Raw genomic sequence first — 26630 nt, 5'->3', positions numbered from 1 at the left:
GAAAGATAGTATGTACGAATTTTCATTAATTTCATATAGAGTCAGTGGAGGTTCGATGTAACAAAAGAATAATGATCAGTTTGTAGTCAGCGACCGAGTATCTCACATGAAAAGGCTCCACGAGATCAGCATCATCTTTCTCGTCGCATCCATCGTCACGTTTGCACTGGTCACGATGATTGCCAACGTCCCGACCATGAATGACTCATCTTTATTTTCTTTTTTTTCCCCTTTCATTTCGGGCATCAATCGATTCGCGAGCGTATCGATCCTGTTAGCCATGACCCGGAGTTTTTTTTCCGTTCTCTATCTCTCTCTCTTTCCTCTATTTTTTTTTTTTAACTTTTTGTCAAATTTATTTTTGCCCTTTTTTTTCTCTGTTGCTGAAACTTGTTTACTAACGTCGACGTCGCTGGACGCGACCCGGTTTGTGTTTCCTCTACCGATTAACACTTGCAGTTTAGTGTTCTCACGACTTTTTTTTTTTTGTTTCTTTTTCTCTCTTCTCTCTCTTTCTCTTTTTTAATTGATCCACTGTTCCTTTCTCCGCCGGGAATGTTTTGTGAACGAGTAGCCACGCTTTGAGAATTCCGTTTGAGAATTAACTGGTGCGTCTGGTTTTTCTTTATTTTTCTTTTTTTTTTCTGAGATTTCACAGGGCGGGGACGACAATTGTTTCTTGAGATTCTAGAAATAGAATGCGCTTCCGTGCTCTTTTCATTTTGTACGCGGCGTTTCGTTTTCTCACCGGGGTAACTGTTGCGCAGAGTGTTCATCGTGGTCACGTGTACCACTCGTCATGAACACTCCGCGTCCATGAATATCTCTAATACTTTCTACAGCAAATAGACAGTGTTCCAAGTATTTGTCGACTGTGTTCGAGAGTACTCCAGCCTGACCAATGTTCAACTTCCATTTTCTACATATTCTGCTCATCGATTCAGGCGTAGAATCAAATCTAACAAAAATCTCTGTCGTAGACTGCGGAATCTCCTGTTTGAGGGTTTCACAATTTCATGCAGCCCCTCGCTTCTGACTCAATGAAACCGTTCGCGACTCTCATTCGCGACGAACTGTACACTTTACAAGATGTTCGGATAATCCGCAAATCAACTAAAATAAAACGCCCACAGCATTTCACCTTTAACCCTTTGCACTCGGAAGGCGACTCTCAGTCACCACTTGATTTGTAAAACTGTAAAGTAATTTTTTTCAATGTTACATTCGTGTTTGGACAGCTTGTTTATGCATGGATTAAGCATTGAAATAATTTTAAAGTCAATAATAAAAAATTTTACTCTTTTTCTGTAGGGACTTAGAAAAATTTAATGTTGAACTTCGTATGCGATACGCGAAATATTGGAATAAAGCTTTGTTTCTCAATTTACTTGTGATGTTCCTTCGAGTTAGTTTCAAGGAGTATCGTCTTCGTCAAAAAATGTTAAACATTTCTAGCGAGAAACTTCCGAGTGCGATATTATAAATTTACAAAACGTAATTTCCGCAGTCTACGGATGATCACCGTACGGCCGCAGAATTCAGCATGGCGAATCATTGCGTTTGCGGTGCCCCGTCTCGTGACACGCCCGATTAACAAAGATGGCCGCGTTAACACGCCACGTGCATGCTTGATTGTGCGTTTGCGTTACTATCGGCTGCGATGCATCTTGGCGATACGGCTAACAGCGGGCACGGTGTGCGCGTCGGCCACGTTTGTCCGCGATTTATTGCGATGTGAAATTGTGCATGCGCTCGCGCGGACCGTTCGGAGGAAATCGGCGGCGTTTCGAATCGGAACGACCGCTCGGCACCGTTTTAACCGTTTGAGTGCCAGAGGTTTTTAACGAAACGCGCTTGAAGAAAGTCGAACAGCGCGATGGCGCTTTCTGAATGGGACGCGGAAAGATCGGCGCGATGGCGCTTCTTTTATTTCGTGTCGAGGAAAGCCAAGCTGCGCGACAGCGCTCGTTTTAATCTATATTGATATTATTATTATTATATATATATTAAACGTTAGCACTCCAGGTTGTTTTGTAATCAATCGGCAACTGTAACTAATTTGTATAGCATTCCTAGCGAAACTGAGAAATGCTATAACATTTCGATCTTTTTTCCTTCTTAGTACAAAATTTGGATGCGTGGAAAATCGAATAATTTTAGGGCAGTTTCTTTAAGATTCATTGAAATATTTAATATTACAACTGGTGCAATATTGGAGCCTACAGAGTTCAAAGGGTTAACACATTGCGTACCGGCTAATTTTCGGAAAACTGAATTGTGCGGATGGCAATTCTCACTGAGGTCAACTTATATCACTATACATAGAGAACCTCAGATATATTGTTACGTAATATATTTTAAATAGATAATCAATTCGAGTTAAATTTTATATTTTAATATTTTAATATCTTCTATTATCTAAAATTATATATTATATAATTATATATTATTAAATTATATATTATATAATTTTATAAATTTTATATCTTCAATGCTGCGGTAATTAGCGAAGTTGCGTAGCTAAGTGTCTTCGCATAAAAACGAGATTTCTCGTTACCGGTTCGCAATGTGTTAATTTATAATAGGTAACAACGAATTACGAAATGTATTACTTGGATTACTTATATACAAAAAAGTGTAGCGATCCGTATCGTTCGAACGCGCTGGGTTTTCTCGACATGAAATCCGAAGAGCGCGAAAGCGGCGCGTGTGACTCAAACGGTTAATGTTGAAACGGAAGGACGAGGCTGCCGTTCAACGGAACGAATATCACGGCCACGACGATCGATCAATCGACAGCTGGCTCGCCGAAGTTAATCCACGCTTCGAATAAATTGCACATTAACGTCGCTCGTTGCCTCGATCGGCTTCAGACTCGCAAACGGTACCATTCGTCGCCGCCGGAAGTGGACCCTCGGGAGGGTTGTGACTTGGACCAGCGTTTTTTCGCGAAATTTTTACCGTTTGCCATTCCTTCCCATTTCATTGCCGATAGAGGTGTAAGGGAGAACCGACGAAACGAACAATCGTATTTGTTCAGCGTTAATATTTTAACACGTTCGCGTCACATATCTGTGACGATCGCAATCCTAGATTTTACATAACGAAAATGAACATCTATAGGATTCATTTCTTATTAGAAATTATCTGACATTGTATTTAGGAACTCGACGACTCGTTTCAGTTTCATTTTTCTAATATCTCGTTTAGATTTATTGTATCGAAGGAAATATAATCGAGACCGTCACCGGAATCAGTGCTGACAGCGAACGTGTTAAAGTTAAGCAATTGAAATATTGAAGTTCAAAAATTCAAATACTGTAGTCTCAGAACTCAATAGTTAATATTTAAAGATTCCAAAATTTCAATTTCCTTTGTTTCGTACATCCCAAAGAAACCAAGAGAAATTGATCGCTAGAGAATTCTAATCGCGTTCATTCGGATCATCCCCATGTTCTCGAATTTCGTTCGAAAAGCGCTCGGTCAAGCTACAACAACTAAACGCGCGTTATCGATTTGTTTGATAATGAATTTGTGAAATGGAAGCTACTCACGGCTGAAAATTCATCTTCAACTCGATCACCGGGCTGAAAGAATTCTCACAGTCGTTGATAAAGCGATCGTCGAAGTAGAGGAATAATCGTCAGTGTTTAGGGATCGGTATCGGTATCCAGAGACTACTGACTAGGGCCAGTATTATGGGGATCATTTCTTCCAACGAGAACCATGTTTATCACTGTACTTCAATGATTCCGTGAGTCACGCATTAACCGTTCGTTTCTCTGATTTTTCAGGTCCCGACGCAACTGATTACTGAGCAAAGACGACGGGTACCCTCTTAGGAATCATGGCGTTGTTAAGTGTGTTTTCTCCTTCTCTCTCCCCCCCCCCCCTCTTCTCCCTCGTTCTTCTTCTTTTTCTCCGTATCTCATTTTTTATTTTGTTTACAACCTCTGAAGTTCGCTCACACGACGGCCAGCTCTCGACGCCGCGTTCCCGTCGATCACCCTATAGAATCCGTCTCTATCCGTTTCACCTAGAGATCCCACTTTTAGATGTGAATTAAAACGCACGCGATAACGCGTGTTACTTTCGTCGAACGTGTTAGAAGACTCTTCGAATTCTAACCCCTCGTTATTAAGTGAATCGCGCGTTAAGATATCATTATCTTGCAATTTCTAGCTTTCCTTTATAATCGTCGAATAAAAACAGCAAACAGTTGAAGAAGATATCCTTCAAAGATGTTAAAGAACATGTCTTGGAATTAACCCTTTGCACTCGGAAACTTTTCGCTAGAAACATTCGATGTTTCCTAGACAGACGACTGTTTGAAACTAATAAGAGAACATACGTCAATTAAGAAACAAAGCTGTTTTATATAAATGTTTCACATATTGTTGCATTATATGAAACTTAATACTATATACAGCACTTTGTAATTTGTTATATCAAACCAAATAGTGACTGAGAGTCACTAAACCTAGACACTATTTGAAACTAATAAGAGAACATACGTCAATTAAGAAACAAAGCTGTTTTATATAGATATTTCACATATTGATGCATTATACGAGATTTAATACTATATATACCATTTTGTAATTTGTTACATCAAATCAAATAGTGACTGAGAGTCACTAGACCTAGACACTATTTGAAACTAATAAGAAAACATACGTCAATTAAGAAACAAAGCTGTTTTATATAAACGTTTCACACATTGACGCATTATATGAAACTTAATCAAATGGTGACTGATCCTCTCGAGTGCAAAGGGTTAAAAGCAGCCGTTTGACACCCGGTAAAAATAGACACATTTACACGCGTGACACGTGAAGTGGGGATCCATAGTTTCAACCCTTTTCGCTTGTTCTGCCTCCACGGTTTTATCTTCTTCTTTCTTTCTTTTTCGTCCGGTCCCACGTTGTGTGCTGATCGCTAACGATACGAAATACGAATACGTTGTCCCCGTTCCCCGCGCCCCTTCCCCGTTTCGCGTCGCGGGACGATCGATATATACTCGCCGCGTCGATCCGCGGCCCGGAAGCGTGCCGAGCGGTTTGTTCACGTAGAAAATCGAATGCCCCGTTGTGCACCAATCTCTCCTCCCCCTCGTTTCGAGAACCGACACCCCGCAGTAACCGGCTGAAAGTTATGTTTGCAATCGATACTGTCGTTACCTCCGATCTGTCGTTGTGCCTTATTTAATGTAAGTTGTGTAAAATAAATTATTTGTAAAGTTCCCCGTCGATCTTCGATCCTTTCACCCTGGAAACCGATCTTAAATTGAAATCCTTCGATCGGTTCGATCGTTGTTCGTTCGGTGCCACGAGATGATCTTAGCGAAATTTTTAATTTAGTAGTTATAAACTAGATGAACCTACGCTGGAAGCTGGGGAAATTGGACTTTACGATTAATTGACAATCAGAAGACTGTTGGCTATTGAAAGAGAATCTACTCGAACGTACATGAAATTAAGATCGTGGCAAGCTGGATATTTCATTCGATTACGTTGGGAATTCCATTCTGTGTAATGATCTTCGATACAGTCGCAGATCGTTTGTTTCATGATAATCCTCTCAGATTGATAATAATTGAAATGGTAACGAAGATGTCTTGTGAACTGTTTCATCGACGTTCCGAGCTTCTTCTTCTGTTCTCGATTGTCCCGTGGAGAGGACTTTCACAGCGTGATGTACGTTCGTTTCCTGTGCATGACGTACGCGATCACCGTCCACAGGCCGACGCACCAAACGGTCTCCAACAAACGCAGCGCGCGGCTCTCCATGTTGCCGGTGCTCCAATGGAAGGGAAAGATTTGGTAGCAGAGCATGTGGCCGACGTACAACAGCAATCCGTTCATGCCTGCGAATGGTACATACTCGTGGTTAAAAACATTTTCATCCAAAGTGCTGAAAGACAGCTTTTACGATTTTGAGAATTACCTTTAACCCTTTGCACTCCGAGCAATTTTTAATACAACCTTTCGGCAACTCCGAAACAGTTTTAACCGTTTGCACTCGGATGTTTCTTACTAGAAATATTTAACATTTCTTTACGAAGCGAAGACGATGTTCTTTGAGATCAATTCGAAGAGAAATCACCAGTACATTGGGGAACAAAGCTGTTTTATTCCATTGTTTCACTTGTCGATGCATTGTACAAAGTTTAACGTTAAATATCACATTCTATACATTTTAATGTTATGTTTGATTGAAAATGAAGTCATAAACTTATCTTACAATGTCGCCGCAGTGGCGACAACAGAGTGCAAAGGGTTAAAATTCAATCGTTCCTCCTTTTCGTGCTTTTCCACGATATTTGCAGAATTTATCGTTACTTCGGATGAAAAGAATGTTAACCCTTCGCACTCGAGGGATGACTCTCAGTCACCACTTGATTTGATGCAGTAATATTTAATAAATGCAGAAATATTTAATAAAAGACCTTTCTCAATTTACTTGTGCTTCCTCTTCGAGCTAATTTCAAAATATCGTCTTTGTCCTGTTAGAAGATGTTAAGTGTTTCTAACGAAATACTTCCGAGCGCAAAGGGTTAACGAGCTTCAATTTCACGATTACTTGTATAATCTTTGGTAATCGAGATTGTTATGCGACACGATTACCGAACTGTTATCGGTTACGCAACCACGTGAAAGTAATACGTACCCGGAATTCGAAAGGGGCCGCCGTTCCAGACTTTAACGACGTCCACGAGCAAGTAACACGCGGTCAGGAACGCGAGAGAGAAGGACGTCGTGACGAACACGAACGACAAGGACCTGAATGATAATGGAATCAGTCATTAATTACAACGGTATACAATTACGATCGACGTGCAATCAGTTAACTGTATATATCGATGCATTTATGGTGAATTAGAAATGCAAAATTTGCAGTTATCCTTTCAGCAAAGAAAAGTAGTAACAATTATTCACTATCAATCGTTACAATCTTTGCATCACACCATTATCAACTTAGTTACGTTATTAAACATAATACATCGATTATCTGCATGTTATTGTTTTCAAGTGATTCAGAAGCATCCGTCATCGGTAATCGACGTTTAACGTGTCAACGAAAGAAGAATAAGAATATACTCTTCTTCGAATTATTCTCTCGTTCCGTCTTTCGTTCCGTTACCCACCACAATTTTTTATTAACCGGGATCACGTTGGTGAAATGCAGAGCGCAGCCGACGCAGCCGAAGAAAGCGGCCCACGCGAGCCACCTGATCACACGTTCCTTCCAGTCCTTGTACGACATCATGATTATACCGGCGTGCAGGCCGAGGAACACGTGGAACGTCGACGTGAGCGTGCCTTGACAAACGAAACACGTTTCAGTCGTGAACAAGCGATGGAACGCGCGCGATTCGCGGGGATCGTGACGACGGTACCAAAATGGCGTGGAACTGCAGTGACGCCGACGTTCCGTTTCGTCCAGAAACTTGTCTCGCGTTAACGCATCGTTTACCGGTCACGAGTTAACTCGTGCTCGCACTAGCATTGGCTGTTTCAATTTTTGAAGTGCAGAGTGTTAAATATTGCAGAATGTTAAAATTGATTTCGAAGAGCCCGAAGTTTCGTTTCAATTCATTGCAATAGATATATTGAAGCTTATTCGGATTGTTTCACTTTCGTATTTAATTACAGGGTGCACATTAAAAGCGAGCGAGAATGCGTGGCCGAGAGATAGTTGAGCGTGACTTTTTCGAGCGAGACATTTTGAGACATTTTGAGAGTTGGCGAGTAACCCTTAACGAGTCAGCGAGTTCTATTGAAATAAAGTGTTCTGCACATTTTTGTTATTGTTACTCAGTGAGTGTATCTTCTCTTTTCATTCCCTGCCACGGCAACACGTGGGATTTTGAACCCCTTGCACTCCGTTGACATTGTAAGACAAGTTTATAACTTCGTTTTTAGTCAAACGTAACTTTAAAATGTACACGCGCTTTTTCAATGACAAAGCAGGGCCTTAAATCTTTTACAGAGGCACTGAAGACTCGTGATAAAGATTTTCAACATGATTCGACAAATATATATATTACTCGGTTCATTCGAATTCAAAGTAAATATCATTCCTCCGTAATCAACTGTTATACATTAAAGGAAATATAGGTATAACGTACGTTTAGAATTTTTCTGTTTTCAATAAATTATTTATAACAAAGTAGCCGTATCAGAGTTGAGAAGGAAACCATAGGCCAAGGGGTTAAAACCGATTCGGAGTTGCTGATAGGTTATATCGAAAATCGCTCGGAGTGCAAAGGGTTGATAAACGAATCGTACGCTTCGTACCCAAGATTCCTTCCGGGTCGTACGGGCCGGCGTTGTAAACGGTGGCGGAGTGGTGCAAATGGGGTTCTTTGAGCACCGTTCTGTCTATGTAGCCAGCTGCCCCGCCGACGCAGTCATAGTGCTTCCCATCGTCGTGCAGACCGCCGGGACCGAGGTATCCGCTGACAATAATTCCTTTAATCACTTGGCGCGAAGAGGAGCGTTGCTCATCGTGTTATACGTACATACGTGGGACATCCGGGAACCGGTAAGCAGAAGGTCAGGGCGCAATGGACGGCGACTATCGACAGCATCACGCACCACTGCGGCAGCAGCATGAAGAAATCGTGCACCTCGCGCAGCAACGGCGACTGTACACGGATTCGTTCGGAATTATTACGGAGATCGAACTGAAATCATGATTCTTTAACCTCTTAGGCACGACGCGCCACTATAGTGGCTTCCGCGGATGTCATCTTTCTGAACGACGCGCCACTATGGTGACTCCGTCGCTACCGATGTATCATAGATCATACCCAATTGTATTACTAATTATTAAAGTAAATTGTTAAAGTTAAAATATTCAATGCTTTTAAGATATCAATAATTGCGAAACAAAATCGAAACCAGTCATTTTCACTGGTACGTAGTTCTAGTGTTAACATTGCACATTTGGAATTGTTTAGAATAAACAGACACACTTGTGGGAGGAATATGGTGGAAATTTGATTCCAGCTTTCTCAAATTTCAAGGTGTTCTTGGGAAACTAAGATGGTAGCTAAATTGATACAGATCGAATGTACATAATGGTGTTGACCCATTGCTCTATGATTTATTTCTTAACTATAATCAATGCAACTACTTCATCGTTAATAGGGTTAAATTATATTTAACCCTTATGAACTCTTTGAACTCTGTAGACTCCACTATTGCGCCAGTTATAATATCAAATATTTCAATGAATTTTAAAGAAACTACCCTAAAATTATTAGATTTTCCATGCATCAAAATTTTGTACTGAGAAGGAAAATAAAAGATTGAAGGAATGTTATCGCATTTTTCATTTTCACTAGAGATACTAAGGGTTGAAATAACTGGAAATTCGAAGGGAAATGAGACTCACGTGCGACTTCGTTGACCTCTTGGACATCAAGCAAAGGTAGGTCAAGGCGACGACGAAGTAAGTTATCCCGAAACGTTGGAGGACACCGAATATACGGATCGTCTCGAGCCGAGGACCTGGAGCAGCCGTGTTCAGCGACACGCCGATTAAAAACAGCAAGACGCTCCTCTGTTGATAAATACGGATCAATGACATTCATTATTTCCTCTGTATTTCAACGTTTCGCTTCGTCTTCAACTGAATTCTTGATTTCTCTGATTAGACAATAGATAACAGCGAGGCGATAAACTCCCTCGATTATCGCCTGAGTAAAGAATATTTGGAATAGCACAGTGACAATCAATATTCCGAATACCAATGGTATAATTAAACAGCGATCCGATAAGCACATCGGCGAGAGAGCTCAATTAACGATATAATTAGAGATTAGATAAACGGATGTTAAAGATGCGCGTATCTGATCGTGTCGAGCGAAAGTGTGTCAGATAAAACTGCAAAACAGAGGATCCCGCCACTTGACATAATTTCGTCTGAACGTAAACAATCTGGTAATGTGATTCGGAATGCCCTTTGCCCTCCGAAAGTTGTATCAACCGAAACTTCGGGGAACAGTTGAACGAAATCCCTGATCGAAGGAAAAGAAGACGCGACAGAAATGAAAAGAAACGAATTGGACGCGTAACCTTGACGATTCCGTAGAAGATGGCGGTCCTCGACGTCATTCGCTTCATCTGGCTGCCTAAGGCTATGGGGATGCACACTCCCATGATCCATATGAAGCAAGGGAAAACCAAGTCGCCCAACAATAACCCGTTCCAAGTGGCGTGGCCGAGGACCTTGTAACCACCGGAGCCGCCATTCACGAATATCATCAATAATGTGCTCGCTCTGTAACATCGGAACCCATGGAGATGTCATTACACTCGCATCTCGTAGAATCCTTGAATCCTTCAATCTTCATCGAAATTATTGTATTTAATAAAATCGAATTACTATAGTTCACTCAATTAACCCTTTGCACTCGGAAGTTTTTCACTAGAAATATTTTAACATCTTCCGACGAGATAAAATCGATATTTTGTGAAACTAAGTCGACGAGAAATCACGTACATTGAGGAACAAAGCTATTTTATTTGAATATTTCTCGAAATGATGCGTTATAGGAAATGTAATATTAAATATCAAATTTTATAGTTTTACTGTATGAAATCAAGTGGTGAGAGTCGCCTCTCGAGTGCAAAGGGTTAAATGATTATTTGAAAACATTTCTATATTATAAATAATGCTAGCTAATGTGGCGACATTCAGCTAGATCCAATAATAACAATGCAACTCAATCGAATGATTTAATATTATACTTCTTCCATTTCGAGTATTCTGTACTATTTAATCGTGCGGCACTCAACGCGTTAACAATACCGATGAAACATTACGAAAAACTGACTGTACATTGAACGAATTATTACAATAAAATAGCTTCATCAGGATTAAAAGGAAAACTTCAGGACAACTCACCCTCGGACTGTGTCGATCGCCTTCACGCGACGTTTCGCGGTTTGCTTCTTCGCCTCGTCCGCGGGATGTTTCGCGCATTTCTTCCGGAACAGGTGCCATAGCGACTTGAAACTTGACAGGCCGAACAGGGCGATGATCAGCACACCGAAGATAACGAAGAATTCTAGAAAAAATTGGAAACGATCGATAGACGAGTGAAAAATCAGTTGAAAACCGGCTTGTGTCTGATGAAGTAGTGCCTATGGAACGTTCGTCTAGAAACGGAGAATCTCACCATCGACGTTAAAGAGAGAAAAATGCAATTGAGAGGACAGAATACAATTTATATAAGCATTCTACCTGTGTAAGCATACGTGGGTCCTTTCAGAACCGTGACATCACAGCTTCCCGCTCCAACGGACAGCTCATAAACGCCGAACTGGCCGAGACTCGGCGTCAGCTCGCAAATCACGTTGCTGGAATGCGAAAACGCAGTTTCTGAGAAAGGCCCGCAGATAGACGCAGGAGTGTGCGACACAAAGAGACCATCGAATCGTCCGATCTACCTGGTGTTCTTCGCCGACAAATATTCGCTGGGATCCTCGGCGTCGAGGACCCTCAAAGTGGACGGCCTGATAGTGTCGATGGTCACGCTGGAACTCGAATTCGTTACGAACTGCTTGATACGAGTGTACGGACACTGGAAAATACATAGACACCTACGTTGCAAGTATGTACATCATCAAATTGTTGAATCGTTCGTACCAGTCAGCCCAAGCAAATCGAATTACTATAATTCACTCGATTAAACGATTATTCGGTCGAATGATTTATATTATATTTTTCCCGTTTTCTGTATTTTGCTCTATGAAACCGTGCGGCGTTCAACTATTCACAAGGAGAGCAATTCATAATCATTCTATATCTACGTTTACTTTAAATTACGATCAATTGCAAAGCGATGTCTCGTTTGAATTCAAAGGGATTAGATGACACGATTAAGTCTGCAACCTTCGTCGCATCGCACGATGTTGCAGAGGGTGAGCCTCCTTGCGTCTCGTAGACCCAAGAAAATTCAGTTTCGTCGATTAACTCGCGAGCAACAAATGAATTTGCCAAGCTAACTTGCGTCAGCGAAACGACGGTCGAAGCGTCGGAGAATCTCACCGCAGCGCAGTCCGAGGACAGCCAATAGAGCCACGCGTTCAGATCCTGCTGGTCCTTCCGCAGGAGCAGGCAGGCCTCGTCGAATCTCAGGCTGTCCTGGTCGCAGACGTCCGCGGCGTCCATCGTCGTCGACCAGTGGAACGGCTGCAACCGAAATGAATGCACGAACGAACGCGTCACCGTCGGGACGCCGAGGTCGCGAGAGCTCGACTCGGGAACCGTTCGAATGGCGCGCGAGGACTCGCGCCGAGACACTTGCCACGCATCCTTAATCGCGGCGTGAAACGTTCAGCGCGGCCGTCGCGTCGGAGAAAGTAGAACAGTCGAAATTGGAATTTGTGCTCCGCGGGTTTCCGATTTCGCGGAGTTTCACGTTCGAATCGCGTTATCTCTCTATCCCTCCGACTTAGGCTCTGACAGCTGCGCTTGACGGAGCTACTCGAAGCGAATAATTTCTCGGAGAAAGAGAGAAGTTTTATACTTCCATATCTACATCAGCTGTACGACGCAACGTTCCAACCGAGCTCGAAAGAATTTGTTACATTCTGTTTAACGCGTTGAATGCCAAATCAAATAATTCACGCAATTACACGATGATTATTTGGAAACTTTTCTGTGTTATAACTGGTATCATCTAATGCAATGGCGTTCAAGATAAACGTGCAATTAACGCGATTCAATTCAATAATTCAATGTTATGTCTTTTGATCGTTTCTACGTGAAATCGTACGGCGTTCAACGTGGTAAGAGAAGGGGTGAAACATCTACCGGGTAGACACCTAAACTCTCAATGGATTCGCAGGGCAATTCAGCGCTAACCCTTTAACACGATGAATGCCGCACGATTTCCGGTGGCAAAATGCACAAAATGAGCAACGTAATATCAAATTATTGCAATATAAGAGTTTTTGCAAATAATGATCAGTTGACTGAATTATAATAATTCGATTTGGTCGGAGTCACCGGTGACCCCCACGGCATTCAACGTATTAAATTATTTTCAATTTTATTTTCTTTAATTTCATTAGTGGCAGCTTTAAAGCAAATACTAGATCGCTCGACGATTAAACGAATATTATACTCTTTATACTCGAATTTCTATTTTCAGTCACTAATTCGCTACCAATACGGTATCAGTCCACTACCAATCGACACTATAAAACTGGAAAGACACCTTTCACCCCTGTTCCGCTCGTCGAGCCATCGCCCGAACGTAGACACTAGATTAACATTGAACGTCGAATTCTGACTCGACGCGACGAACCACTACCATCTGCGAGCATACGCGATCGCGAGTAGAAATTCACGAGAAACATCCTCACCAAAGGGAAACCGCTTCTGGAACTGGAGCAGTCTCGTCGCGCCCTGCAGATGGTGATCGAAGATGGCGTAGGAGGATCAGGGTGCCGCGCACCTTCGCGAATTCCGAGGAGGCTCGAGCGACTATGATCCCGCGGCTCGGCTAACGGTACCGGTGTTTACCCGCGAGAAAACGATTCCCCCGATCGAAATATTATCTTCGCATCGTTTGCGATTCGGCCGCGGCTCGCGGCGCGGCTGCCGAAGTGGCACGACAGCTTTCCGAGATCCGCGAGAGCAACACGCGCCGCGTCGAATCACGTGGGTGCATCGGCTGACATTTCACCTGGCATTCAACAGGTGAGATTTCGCCGCGGTTGCCACCTTCTAACGCGCGCTCGCGGCCGCTTTCCTTCCGACAGCCTTGGACTGTATTCATTAACACGCTCGCCGGCAGCGTCGCATATTTGTCGCGGCGCAATCTTGCGTTTCACGTGGGACGAATGAGATTGATCTTATAGATATCGTTGTTTAACACGCTGAACGATATCATGGAGCAAAATACAAGATGGAAGAGATGATATCGAATCGTTTGATCGAACTGAATTATTGCACGTTCATCCGGCTGAATGTCACCGCAGGTAACACTGTTTATAATGTACCAATGTTTTCAGATAATCGTCGTTTCATAGTGAACTATAGTAATTCGATTTGATTGGGGGGCAACGTGTTCACCTTTAGCACTCCAGGTTGTTTTGTAATCTATCGGCAACTAATTTTTATAGTATTCGGAGAAGTTGGAGAATCGAATAATTTTAGGGTAGTTTCTTTAAGATTCATTGAAATATTTAATGTTATAACTGGTGCAATATTGGAGCCTACAGAGTTCAAAGGGTTAAGAGTGTATTAAAACCCAGAGAGTATTGCTCATTAAACCTCCCCTACACAGTGCACACATTGAAAATCCTACGCATTTGAATAGGAAACATTCGACGCGATAATAGAGAACAGGGAGAGGGTTCGTTCTGTGAACATGTTGTTGCGTTTATTCTTTTATTTATTTTATTGGTAGGCTTGATTTGTTACCCACATGACGATATAAATCCAGATGAAAGTATAACGGCGAGAAGATGCTTGAATCATTGTATTGTTACTATAATATATTCAACCCCATGGATTAGTCTTTGATCTCTACCTCATTCGCCGTATACTCTTGCTCTTAACTATCGTTGTATTCCTATTTCTTGCACTACAAAGTCGTGTTCGCCTTGAACAGGTAACACTGCTGGAACAGAATATTCTTCTGTGCTGTGTATGTCACAGGATAATTGTATATCAAACTCCGAACTTCCTCGTCGGAGTCTTCGAACCTCTGCCTATTCTTGCGTGCTGTACACAAAAGCGTCGTATTACTGGCCAGCGTGTTTCCTTGTAAATCGTACATATTGAGAAAAAATGACAGAGGAAAAAGCAGTAATCTTCTGTTTATACTATTTTGTTAGATACGAAGGTGACCTTCATTTTTTCAATGGAATGCTGTATATCTTCTTATATTTATATCTTATATAAATTTTATTTAATTTAATTCTTATATAAATCGTTTATACTATTTTGTTAGATACGAAGGTGACCTTCATTTTTTTCAATGGAATACTGTATATTCTCTTATATTTATATCATATATAAATTCATCCGTATACTGCAGTGACCTTCAAGGTCACGCAAGGTCAGAAATGTCTACCTCTTCCTCTCATTTTTTTTCTAACACTTACTATTTACAAGAATTCAAATTTTACTCTTTAATCAATTGTTATACTTAAGAGCGAACACAAGCATAGAGTATTTCTACAGTTTCTCTCTTTCTCCAATGAATTATTAATGACATAGATCAACGAGCTGTACGAACCTTCGTTCACGAAGAAATTGGCGAAGTACTGGGCAACTAGCACCGCCTTCTTATCGTGCGGAATGCCTCGACCCTCGATCCACTCGTACAAATTCTTCTCCGGATGAAACTGTACACCGAAAAACGGATATTCCGTCGACTCCACTGAAGAAACGAAGGTTGTGCCGTTGGCTCTGCTCGTCGACAGCACCTTCAACTTGTTCGCTATACCGACACGCTTCAACCCCTACAATTGCAGATACACCGTGTAGACAACCGTTGAAAACGAAGATCTTGTAATCTGTTGATCAGCTTCAATTAACCCATCGCAAGCGAGGGCTATACTTTCATTAATAAAAAGAAACGTTATTAGTACGCATTTATTTGTTTACTCTTCAGTAATATTCAATACACTGAACAAAAATGACGTAACAGTCTAGATAACGTGTACGTTGATTTTATGTGCGATCTTTCGTAACCTGAACAAGCGTTGAAAATGAGAATTTAATCGAAAGATTCATTATAAATCAAACTTTATGAAACGTTTAATTACAATCGAACTGTTATACGTGTAGGAGAAAGTTCAGGCCGACGTCCTCGACAACGTATTTCAAGGTCACCGAAACCAGCGAGGAAGATCTAAATATTTATCTAAAATTCTTCCCCGCCGAATTGTTTGTAACAGTAACGTGCGTATTTAGGTGTTAAATCAGCTGCAACCTCTTTATCGGTTGAGGATTAACGTATCTAAATCTCAGAGAGGAATGCTCGAAAGAATTTACCGCTTTCGTGACGCAGAAGTGATGGAAGTTGGCTGTTACGTTCTTCGTTTCCAGGATTGTAACGAGGTCGTCTGTTATGGCTCGGTACATGTTACTGTCTCGATAACCTGGAAGATCGGCGAGCTTAACACATTACTGACCGGCAGTTTTACGAAGAAGCTATCCCGTGTCACCGGTTATAATTCCGTAATTAAATATGGAAGTGAGATAATCTAAAGAAACTTCAATATACTTTATTTATACATAATGAATTCGAATATTCGAATATTTTGCTTTTGAAGTAATCTATGTTGCCCCGCGCTTTAAAAGTTGAAACAGCTAATGCGAGTGCAAGCACGAGTTAACCCTTTGTACTCTGAAGTTTTTCACTAGAAATATTTGAACATTTCCCGATGAGATAAAGATGATATTTTGTGAAACTAAAAGACGATTAAGATACATAATCGTGTAACCGGACGAATGAAAATCGACGTAAATGTTCATAGAATACGAATGTATCTGTTTACGATTAATTTTTACAGTTTCTATGGTTCCACGTGGAACACGCGTGTCCCATTCAGACGTATACTGTAGGGTTAATGTTGCAAACGAGGCGAACGTACTCACCATCTTCAAACTTTAAAGGAAGCGATATTCGCTCGGCATTGCAGTTGTCTCGGTCATCTCGACCGTCGGCGGTCAGGTACGTCAACAGTTCGAATCCCAAACACACTCCGAGGATTGGAAAGTGATTATCGTTGTCGTTGAATCGTTTCGCAATTCTACGAAATAAATGGTTCTTCTTTTAAACTGATTCTACCGATTGGTGAACAGGTACGCTAGTCTTCGGGAACGAACGGTGTCTCGAATATCGATTCCAGTCCTATTTTTTACCGATTCAATCGCAACGAGTAGAAAATTTATTTACTTGTATATCTTCTTTCCCGCGTCGGCGTAGCCATGCTTTTTATTGAAAGTCGAGGCTCCGCCGGGCCACAGAACCCTGTCGAATACATTGACCAATAAATAGACTCGAACAGGTGTGCCGTTTACCGTCTCTTTTTAAATCTAACTCACCCGTTTATCTTCCGCATGATATCCTCATAATAGTCGTTGCTTTTATTAATCCTGCGTGAAACGGTGTTCCCGTGCATTGTAAGAAATTGGGTATGCGTTAACATTGAAACATCGATACGCTGTCTAATACGATCCAACGTTAACCGTTCGAGTGGCCAGCATTCTAATGATTTTTACCGGGTTTTCGGAGAAACCCGTGGCACTCGGACGGTTAACGCGTTCAGTGTCACGTGTACCACATGTATGCGTTACAAGGTAGCGAGAACGTGAAAGAACAATATCAAGATATATCAAAATTACCAGAAACTTGATTTTTTAAATAAAATATTAAGTTATATTGAACTTCAAGTAAAATACAACCGAAATTTCCGTGGCACGATTACACTTACCAAATCGGCACGACCCTCGCGCCGGCACCCTCGACGAATTTCACGTAGGACGCAGCTATGTAGCTATTATATTGATTCTCGTATCGTCCATTTACATATTCCGTTACCTCTTGAGACAGAACACCTTTTACAGAAACACGATAACGAAATATCAATCGGACAAGCACTCGTTAATCTCGTCGCGCGATGATAGGATGCGATCGTGTAAATTTATAGTAACATATTCACGGTGAAACATCTATCAGGGCGAACATTGCGTTAAATGCACGTCGACAATTAGTATTACTCGTTGGAGGACAGAAACTCCTCTAGAATTTCATTCCCGATTTGCGAGAGACTCGCGAATGAAAGCAATCAACATTCCTCTATTGTGTTAGCTCGTAACGCGAGCGTTATCTGTGCGCACGTATCCGTTTATCGTTCTACGAAATGGAAACTCACCGATTATCGGCCGATCGTTGCTACCAGCTTTCTTCCCGGAGACGACGACCAGGAAGGACGCTAAGATCAGGATGGCCGTTGATCTCGTTGCAACCATGGCGGACGGCTTCGACGCTCGATTACCTACGCAAAACTGATCGACGAACTTGAATACCGCTAGATTTATATATCGTCGACGGAACGGAAAGTTCCATCGAAACAGTAGTCGATGGAACAAAGTCCTGCAATTAACCCTCTGACATGGCTGCCACGGGCGAGCAGCGAATTCTAGGAAAGCTGCATAACCGCGGCAACCGTATCTTTGCGTTTTCAAAGGCAGATTTAAATACAAACGAAGCTCGCCCGTGGATTTAGGAGAACAGCATCATTCGAATGACAGTCGTGCAAACATTCTTATAAATTCTGTTTTAGCGCATAGAAATTTCAATCGTGATGATCACTTGCAAAGATTTCGTATACTCTCGTTCGTCCTTCATATTATTTTCAATTTACCAATGTTGAAGTAATAATAAACTACAGTCGGAACCAGAGTCCCTCTGCGACTACATCTCAGTCTCTATAGACAATTTGTCGCCGTTTTCTCTTAGAAACGATAAGCGTCGAGACTGTCATTTCTGTCAACATACGGACGATGATCTCATGCGAATCTATGAGTTTGATTTGTCGCTTTATCGCTTTTGATTAACGAGAGAATGTTTATTCTGCATTATTTATTTAAGAAGTCGAATCGCATACCAGTTTCGCAATTATCGATCCTGAAACGAGATCGGATTAGGACCGGATGTACCAGTGACATTCAAATCTCCCGCGAAGAATGAGCTTTCAACCGGAAATCTCCACGACTATCAGGTCCGCCATCTTCAGGACACCATGCGTCTTTCACTTGTCGCATTTTTAGAGAATAATTGTACAAGGTACAGCTAATGATCATCCTTTAATTAAGGTGTCTTAATGTGCTCTTAATTTACTTTATGATGAAACTTGATGAATTTTATAGTTACCCGATCCAGTAGACTTCCCGAGATTCCGAGACTTTTCACAACCGCTTCAGGTCCCGACAGGCAACCGTCTATGCTGCAGCGTACGAAGTTCGAACACGAAGGAAAACTAAACTGAACGATTATTTATCGTGAATGCAACTGATAAAATGTCACAACAATTGATACAGTAGCAACCTTTATCGGTCACTTACTTAACCTTACAATCGAAAGGAACGAGTCGATTCATCACTTACATTTAATCTCATCTATCGACGTTTCTCTTTCTTTTTTCAATTAACAGTTTCACTTCAGTACAGTATCATATCTATACTATTACAAGCAATGTTACTGTCACATTTATTCCAGCAAATATTTGAATCGTATTAATTCTACTCGTCTTAAGTAATGCCTTTGTCTCACTCGGGAAATCATTCGATTGAGAGGTTAATGAATATTTAATATGCGAACAAAAAGATTTATCCAAAAAAAATGTAATATAGAAAAAGATCTTTTTCTAAAATTATTCAAGAGCGTTGTGAATGAGTCGTGTTTTTTAAATTCTTTTATTTCGGTGCTAATTAAATTAACATATACAATATACAGATGATTCTAGTGATTAAGCATCGCTAAGCGTATGCAGGCTGACGGAATCGTGAATTAAACTTGATATGTACTGTTTGAAGACTAATTTTTCATCATTCATGATGTAGATTATGATTTGAACTTTTATATGTCGTATGTAACATTGTTACACATGTCTGTATAAAAGCGTACGCGGTAGTATATTTTTTACGAAAAACTAAATGGAGGTCACCTGATAAAATTTTATTACGATTACATTGTTTTAAGTAGTTACTTTTCATAGCGTCGATTCCAGTAATTCTATATGCAGTATTATACGTTCACATATGACGCAGACTATCATTTTTTGTTGTTCGCATTTTTGCAATTACGAAAGGAATGTAACCATGTTTTTGTATATGCTCTCATACTCGATCAAGATGTGTCTAAATCAAGACAAGTATAAGTTAATATTAATAATTTATACATTGCAATAATGTTCAACATTAATATTGTGAATCTATTTATTTTCCTACGTGATAAATAAATTAAATTCAAGAGTGCCTCTCTCTCTCATCAACTTAATATTTAAATGGTGCAATTATTCTTTGAACAGTGAAATTATATGTAATAAAAATATCCATGCAATAAATCCATTTCTTTTTGTCTAATATTATTAATCTTAAAATACATCCTTTCGTATAATATATGTGTATGTATATATTATATATGCTTTAGTCGTACGCAATTGAGATTAATATTCAATAAATCGTGGACTTTCTCGATAAGATAACACCTACACTCAAACGGTATCAATGTCACAAACTTTTCTAGCAAAATCGCTGTATTAATGTCAATATGAGTATCAATGTCAACGTTTCAATTTACAATTACAATACTATAAATAATGGCATAAGAAACACGGCAAGATTTGAAATGTACGTTAACATTCAAACGCTACCGACGTTTATAAACCATAAAAAGTATTTTAAAATTACGTTTACCACTGATCATGACACTCAACTATTTCTTTTGCCCAGCAATGACGAGACGTAAACGCTACACATAATATGTAAATGTATAGCTTTTGTATTGCAACGTTATGTCCTTCGATTTTATCAATTCAAAGTCATACCTATATGCAGAATTAAATTCTTGCTCAGACTCATCATACACACTACTGCAATCAATCCAGTATCAAATAATTTACAATTCGAGTATGGGATAAACAGCTTAAATGGTCCATGTAAAAATTTATGGTGGACCAAGATGTTTTACAAATTTGGATGCGAAGATACATAATATATCATTATCTATTATGCGCGATATTCTTCATTTCATCCAATAATAACTACACACGTGTAAATACAATATACACCTATCTACAACAAAATTCTATTCAAATATGTGGCGCTGCTATGCTCCTTGCATTTCTTGTATTTTCTTACAGGAGGGTGTGTCAATATTTCTAGCTTTCAAAAATAATTCTTGGTCCTGAAAGTTTCTTGCCTTCCATAATAAGGTTTCTCCTAAACATTAAAAGCCATTTATATTGAATATCTGAAGATATATTACTTTCCGGGTACTATAAAACCCACTACTCCCGTCTTATCGAAGTTCAAACAATAAACTATTGAGTATATATACTTACTGTAACTTTTTTCTCTATAACAGGCATGTCTCAAAGTATTCAAGTATTCCTCTTCAACAGAAATTTCTAGTCTACGTAAGCTGCCTTGATATTCAGTGTGAAAGTTTTCTTTGACATAGTATGGCACCCTTAATCCTTGAGTTGTTCTCAGTACAGAATATTTTCTGCGCACAAATTAAAATGTGCATATAATCACTCTCACACAAACCATTCGCTAGCTTTAATATCTAGTATATACCGGAGATTACAGCCGAGAAAGTAAAGCACAAGCAGTAAAATTGAAACATTCCATGAAAGTATTAATTAAAACTAATTTATTTGTCATTATTTCTTATAAATATTCAGCGTATATCCTGAAGACACTTACGCGTTAGAATGCAAGCTATATACAGGATCTGATATAAAGAAACTGCTCATCATAGTTAACAATATTAATAACAGTACAGGCAACATCTGAAGGAATGTGGTGTACCCATTTGCTTGCTGAAATTACAATTTTTTTAATGTTAACCAACATAAATGATACTCAATGAATATTATATATAAATGTTTCAATTCTATACCTGAGAATGAGTATGTTGGGCCTGAACATCCTGTTGTCTCATCCATCTTCCACCAGAACGTCTCATATAAAACTCCTGTTGTGGAAATCCACCACCAAAGAACATATTGAACAATTCTTCTGCAGTAATGTCAGCTGCAAAGAATTTGTTAAATTCAAATATTTATTAACAATAATATTTAAGGTAAAATTTTGGAAAGAATATAATTAATATATGTAGGAGAAAGAGAATTTTATTAGAAATAATAAAATTATTTCTTGATATTTCTAGATTTCTAGTCATGTCATTCATCTATTGCACACACATTCATCACTCATCAAATATATCTATTCACATACTCAAATACATTCATTCCCACATATATTTTGAACGTACTTTCAAATCCTCTTGTATAGTTGTAATGCGCATGGTTTTGACGGCCTTGGGCATTCTGAATTCTTTCTTCTTCTGGGCCATACATATCATATTGTTTTCTTTTCTCCACATCAGTAAGAATGGCAACAGCATTTCCAATAGCTGTACAAAATATGTATTACATGTATGTAAACCCACTCTAGCTTTTAAATACATGAAAAATATAATACATCCAACAACAATTACCTTTAAAAGCTTCTGCAGCACCTGGTGCTTTATTTTTATCTGGATGTAACTGAAGTGCTAACTTTTTATATGCTTTTTTAATGTCGCTATCAGTAGCATCTTTGCTTATACCCAAAATTTCATAATAATCCTTACATTTTTTAATCCTATAATCAGATATATTAAGCTTATTGCAATGATGTCAATTTTTAAGTATCTTATACCCATTTTTTAGAAATCTTTGTACACCATGTGCAAAATTATGAAATGACAGTTATATTATGTGATAATTTTATGTGTTATATACATTAAATAGTGAATGCTATACATACTTTTATTTTAATAAGTATTTAAAACCATACACACATAATGTAATGTTCTATACAAAATTGATTCTGCTTAGTTCTTTGACTTTCATGTAAATATCTCTAATATATCATGAAAGTTAATTAAGTGTTGTACCTTTTAACATATTCAAGTTGTTCCTTAGTATAATCAGTAGAAGCTTGAGTATATGAAGCTTCTTTAGGTGCTGTTTGACGTTTTCTAACAGTAGGTTCTGACTCAGACTTTTGATTTTGTTTCAAAAGCATTGTCACTTTTGCTAATACATCTGTGAATATAAGCGATTTTACATCAAAGGTGTTCCACGATTTAACACGACCGCATAATTTTCATTTCTCGTATTTTCATACAGATTTCTTTTATCGAGCAAGTTCAATGATGCGCGAAGAAAATTACACTTATACGCTATCGGAATGAGCATGTAATTATAGCAAAATTTACCGATGGACATCAAACTGATTTTTTCGAAAACGAAGAAACGACATTTCACGAGTGGCTTGAAACTTTGCTAGTTGTACGCGAAACTACGGGACACATTTTACAGTTATGACATTAAAGGATCAATAATTACATGTACATAGAACAAAGACCTACACGAAAATTGATTAACGAGTTACATACAAAACACTGACGTGGACTTTCTATTGTTCACTTACCTTCCGCTTTTTTTGTTGGATAAAGTTTCTGTGCTTTACGGACAAACTTTTCGGCCTCGTCATATTTTTTTTCCCGAAGATATCGTTCCGCGAGTTCCATGCACCGTTCGGCTTCATCTTTATTGCTGTCCATGATTTTTTCTCAGAGGCCGAACTAAAATTTATCCCTGCACAATGACGAGGCAGAATAGTAAATAAATTCAATCACTCAACTCTTAATTCTCCGCCATAGCAATTTAATAAGTTATGTCATGAACATATTGTAACGTAGAATGTACCGTTACTATGAATAATGTGTCATAGCGCCATCGACGATGCATCATTTTAACAAAATCGTCTGAGTTCACTACCAGGGGGCTAGGAATGATAATTGCAATTACAGACTTAAGATACGTACAGACTTTGCTACTTATGGGAATTTTTGTTCATGGCTATGAACACTGTACTGATTGTCATTTAAAATTTCAATATTTCTAATTCTCATTCCTATCACTTACAGCGCTGCCATGCAAAACCAGTCTGAGTCGATATGGCGGGTTGTGACACGAAAATGATAAGGGGGTCCTATGACCCCCGAGAGCGTCTGACAAAATGTTGTATGTTATGTCTATCTTATACTTCGTCTGTGATTGTGGTTACAATTTTACTTGAAACGAAATTTAAAAAGAGCGCGTTCAAAAGATGTTCAGCTGATTTACATTTCCATGATGGAGTAGGTAGAAAGTTAAACATTTAGAAACCACGCTTGAGGGCGAGATTGTATGCACGTGTACATAAAAGCCGACATGGTGTTATATTTTAATAATAAATATTTTATTGCGATTAAAACAATTTTAGTGAACTTACATTAGTGTAATACACGAATAGAACTGGATATAAATATTAAACATTAATCAGATATTGAAATAATTTCCAGGTTAGTCACAGTTTACTGTTGGTTATGTTAATGTTATGGATTCATTGATGTTAGTTACATTTAAATGCTTAGTAAATTTTGTTTGTAAATGCAATATTAATAAAAATCAAAAAGAAAAGAATTTTATTTTTTTATGCATTAGATTATACATTTTTATTTCTTTTTATAGATATCGCAAAATGGGTAAAAGAAAAGACAATGCTGATATTCAATTGAATGTCAAGAAACTGAAAAAGTCACCAAAGGTAGTTAATAGCAATAATATTGCAAGTAACGAAATTAATATTTCTGTAGATGATAAGCCTACAGTTATAAAAGAGAAAAGAGGAAAGTATGAGAAACCTTTAAAACACGTTAATAAGGAGAATCGTAAACGTGATGCAAAAAGTGAAAAGGAGAACCAGAAGGGAACGAATGAAAACTCTAATCAAATGGAAAAACCCAATTGGATGGAAATTAAAAAGCAAAAGAAGGATCTACGAGAAAAGTATAAAGCAAAAAAATTAAATGATCTGTACGAAATATCAATAAAAGCGAAACAGATCGGTGAAAAGTTACGTAGATCGGATTGTAAACTGTTGGAACGTAAGAAATTAATTTTACAAGCTCATGACTTATTGAAATCTCATTATAGTAAAGTAATGCTTACACATGATTTATCTCGTATTATTCAATGGCTGATCAAATACGGCGACCAAAAAATTCAAAGAGATGTTTTTAGCGAATTGAAGCCTTCGATCACAGAAATGATCTCGTCAAAATATGCAAAGAACTGTGTAAAAAGTATATTAAAATATGGACCTCGAGATATGAAACACGAAGTTATTTCTGCTTGTTATGGTAATGTTGTGAAATTCATGAGTCACTCTGTATCTGCACCCCTGCTGGATCTTATGTATTCAAAATATGCAAAACCTATAGAGAAAATATACTTTAAACAAGAATTTTATGGCGATATGTACAAACAAGCCAAGGACAAAGAAGTTAAATCTTTATCAGACATATTTAAATCTGCAGAAAATATGAAACCGGCAACGTTATCCGCTGTGAAAGGAAATCTAATGAGGATATTAAATAAAAATCTTTTACACTTCACGTTTGTACAATGTATCCTTTTAGAATATTTAAACGAATGTTCGTCTGAAGATAGATCAGAAATGATAGCTATGTTGAAAGATTCTGTAGTGGAATTATCTCAAACCAAACCTGGTTCAAAAATTATTACACTGTGCATATGGCATGGTACAATTAAAGATAGAAAGATGATAATGAAAGCTTTTAAGGAAAATGTAAAGACTGTCTCCATGTCTGAGCATGGACATTTAACATTACTAGCTTTATTTGATTCGGTAGATGATACTGTCCTCGTAAAGAAAATCATACTTTCAGAAATTCAGAATGACTTAACAGATATAGCGTTAAATGAACACGGAAAACACGTGATTTTGTACTTAGTAGCTAGAAGAAATCCTCGTTATTTCCATCCTAGTATAATTACATACTTACAACAAGGAGATAATAATGCAGGAAGCAAAAAGTCTGCAGATATTCGGGAAAAAGAGTTGTTAGAGGGAATTTCTGATTCACTACTCGAAGCTATAACAAAGAACACTGCAACGTGGATGTCTAACAGTTCCAGTGCAATGGTAACATTGGCAGTTTTGAATGCAGGTACTGGAGAAAAATTGAAGCAAGCTTTTGAAGCCATTGCTAAGTACATCACAGACTCGGACGTCAAGATTAAAGAAGAGGATGTCGAATATAAGGCTGTCGAACATTCAGGTTTACATATGGCATTGAAAAAACTTATACAAGACAATAAAAAATTACGAGAGAAAAACGAAACTACATTTGGAGAAATATTAGTTGATCATTTGGAAGCGAACATCATAAAAGAATGGATAAAATTCAATAGAGGTTGCTTTTTGTTAGTATTGTTGTTGGAGAATGAAACAGAGTCAACTGTAAATACACTATGCTCTAAATTGAAACCAATAAAAAATTCTTTGAAATCCGAGACGAGTCCAGGGGCTAAAATTTTACTTAAAAAATTGAATTAAATGAAACTCATTTTAGTAATCATGCATAGTGCATTAACTTGTTCTCTATTGGTTGCACAATTGTGAATTCTACAGGATGCTTGTTTTAAAAGCAGCTGCAAGAATGTCAAATGTAATACCAATAAATTGATTTCCTGCAATTTTATTCGCAATATAAATACTTACAATTATTCAGTCAAATTTTGTGATCATTCTTGGTTTAGCATTCGTTTCTTATTTGTCTCAAATATAAATTACTGCTTATGTAAAAATGATAGGTAATACATATAGTAATTATTTATGTATTGCACATTACTTACCTACAAGGTATGAGAAAATATGCTAAAAACATGTATATACAAGTTTCGCAAATTGGGAAAGATTTTAAAACGAAATCTTTTATAAGTATATTAAATATTAAAATG

At 38.7% G+C, this 26630-nt stretch overlaps 4 protein-coding genes across 7 annotated transcripts; 1 reads left to right on the top strand and 3 right to left on the bottom strand.

The window, feature by feature from the left end:
* Positions 1-4022: 4022 nt before the first annotated feature.
* LOC116423945 (heparan-alpha-glucosaminide N-acetyltransferase) lies at positions 4023-13795 on the bottom strand. Of its 3 annotated transcripts, none has more exons than XM_031969769.2 (12): positions 13386-13795; positions 12064-12207; positions 11463-11596; positions 11257-11372; positions 10918-11080; positions 10086-10290; positions 9403-9570; positions 8529-8689; positions 8301-8461; positions 7148-7322; positions 6670-6782; positions 4023-5866 (listed from the first exon to the last, which is right to left on the bottom strand). In XM_031969769.2, the coding sequence occupies exons 2-12, from the start codon at positions 12184-12186 to the stop codon at positions 5685-5687; spliced, it is 1701 nt and encodes a 566-aa protein (XP_031825629.1). In that variant the 5' UTR covers positions 12187-12207; positions 13386-13795; the 3' UTR covers positions 4023-5684. The 3 variants fall into 3 exon arrangements, with proteins under 3 accessions (XP_031825629.1, XP_031825637.1, XP_076224223.1); XM_031969777.2 differs by having other exon boundaries at positions 8529-8650; positions 13386-13794; XM_076368108.1 differs by lacking the exon at positions 13386-13795 and having other exon boundaries at positions 12064-12291.
* Positions 13796-14379: 584 nt separating this feature from the next.
* On the bottom strand, positions 14380-19312 carry LOC116423959 (gamma-glutamyl hydrolase-like). Its single transcript, XM_031969785.2, has 10 exons — positions 19150-19312; positions 18917-19027; positions 17916-18048; positions 17475-17598; positions 17086-17136; positions 16937-17011; positions 16636-16790; positions 16030-16136; positions 15269-15494; positions 14380-14751 (listed from the first exon to the last, which is right to left on the bottom strand). Exons 1-10 carry the CDS (start codon positions 19159-19161, stop codon positions 14612-14614), a joined length of 1134 nt encoding a protein of 377 aa, XP_031825645.2. The 5' UTR covers positions 19162-19312; the 3' UTR covers positions 14380-14611.
* Positions 19313-19695: 383 nt separating this feature from the next.
* On the bottom strand, positions 19696-23615 carry LOC116423965 (dnaJ homolog subfamily B member 12). Its single transcript, XM_031969798.2, has 8 exons — positions 23251-23615; positions 22712-22862; positions 22271-22416; positions 22046-22186; positions 21671-21804; positions 21475-21590; positions 21108-21271; positions 19696-20985 (listed from the first exon to the last, which is right to left on the bottom strand). Exons 1-8 carry the CDS (start codon positions 23381-23383, stop codon positions 20873-20875), a joined length of 1098 nt encoding a protein of 365 aa, XP_031825658.1. The 5' UTR covers positions 23384-23615; the 3' UTR covers positions 19696-20872.
* Positions 23616-23813: 198 nt separating this feature from the next.
* peng (Pumilio and CPL domain-containing protein penguin) lies at positions 23814-26620 on the top strand. Of its 2 annotated transcripts, none has more exons than XM_031994516.2 (2): positions 23814-24166; positions 24336-26620. In XM_031994516.2, exon 2 carries the CDS (start codon positions 24346-24348, stop codon positions 26224-26226), a length of 1881 nt encoding a protein of 626 aa, XP_031850376.2. In that variant the 5' UTR covers positions 23814-24166; positions 24336-24345; the 3' UTR covers positions 26227-26620. The 2 variants fall into 2 exon arrangements, with proteins under 2 accessions (XP_031850376.2, XP_031850368.2); XM_031994508.2 differs by lacking the exon at positions 23814-24166 and adding an exon at positions 24181-24215.
* Positions 26621-26630: the final 10 nt, after the last annotated feature.

Source organism: Nomia melanderi, chromosome 5 (assembly GCF_051020985.1).
Source record: "Nomia melanderi isolate GNS246 chromosome 5, iyNomMela1, whole genome shotgun sequence".
Lineage (NCBI taxonomy): Eukaryota > Metazoa > Arthropoda > Insecta > Hymenoptera > Halictidae > Nomia > Nomia melanderi.
The sequence above is the reverse complement of the archived record's forward strand: the minus strand, read 5'-3'. Positions and strand labels throughout refer to the sequence as shown.

What these genes read in the sequence shown, in the direction of transcription:
- LOC116423945 (XM_031969769.2), bottom strand. Translation starts at nt 12,186, where the DNA reads ATGGACGCCGCGGACGTCTGCGACCAGGACAGCCTGAGATTCGACGAG. An exon ending in AGAGGTCAACGAAGTCGCAC is followed by an intron (nt 8,690 to 9,402) that starts GTGAGTCTCATT and finishes TCATGATTTCAG; the next exon opens with TTCGATCTCCGTAATAATTC. An exon ending in CGACCCGGAAGGAATCTTGG is followed by an intron (nt 7,323 to 8,300) that starts GTACGAAGCGTA and finishes TCGTTTGTCAAG; the next exon opens with GCACGCTCACGTCGACGTTC.
- LOC116423959 (XM_031969785.2), bottom strand. An exon ending in CAACGATCGGCCGATAATCG is followed by an intron (nt 17,599 to 17,915) that starts GTGAGTTTCCAT and finishes TTTCTGTAAAAG; the next exon opens with GTGTTCTGTCTCAAGAGGTA. An exon ending in GCGAGGGTCGTGCCGATTTG is followed by an intron (nt 17,137 to 17,474) that starts GTAAGTGTAATC and finishes CGTTTCACGCAG; the next exon opens with GATTAATAAAAGCAACGACT.
- LOC116423965 (XM_031969798.2), bottom strand. Translation starts at nt 23,383, where the DNA reads ATGGACAGCAATAAAGATGAAGCCGAACGGTGCATGGAACTCGCGGAA. An exon ending in CTATACAAGAGGATTTGAAA is followed by an intron (nt 21,805 to 22,045) that starts GTACGTTCAAAA and finishes AATTCTTTGCAG; the next exon opens with CTGACATTACTGCAGAAGAA. An exon ending in TATAGCTTGCATTCTAACGC is followed by an intron (nt 21,272 to 21,474) that starts GTAAGTGTCTTC and finishes ATTTGTGCGCAG; the next exon opens with AAAATATTCTGTACTGAGAA.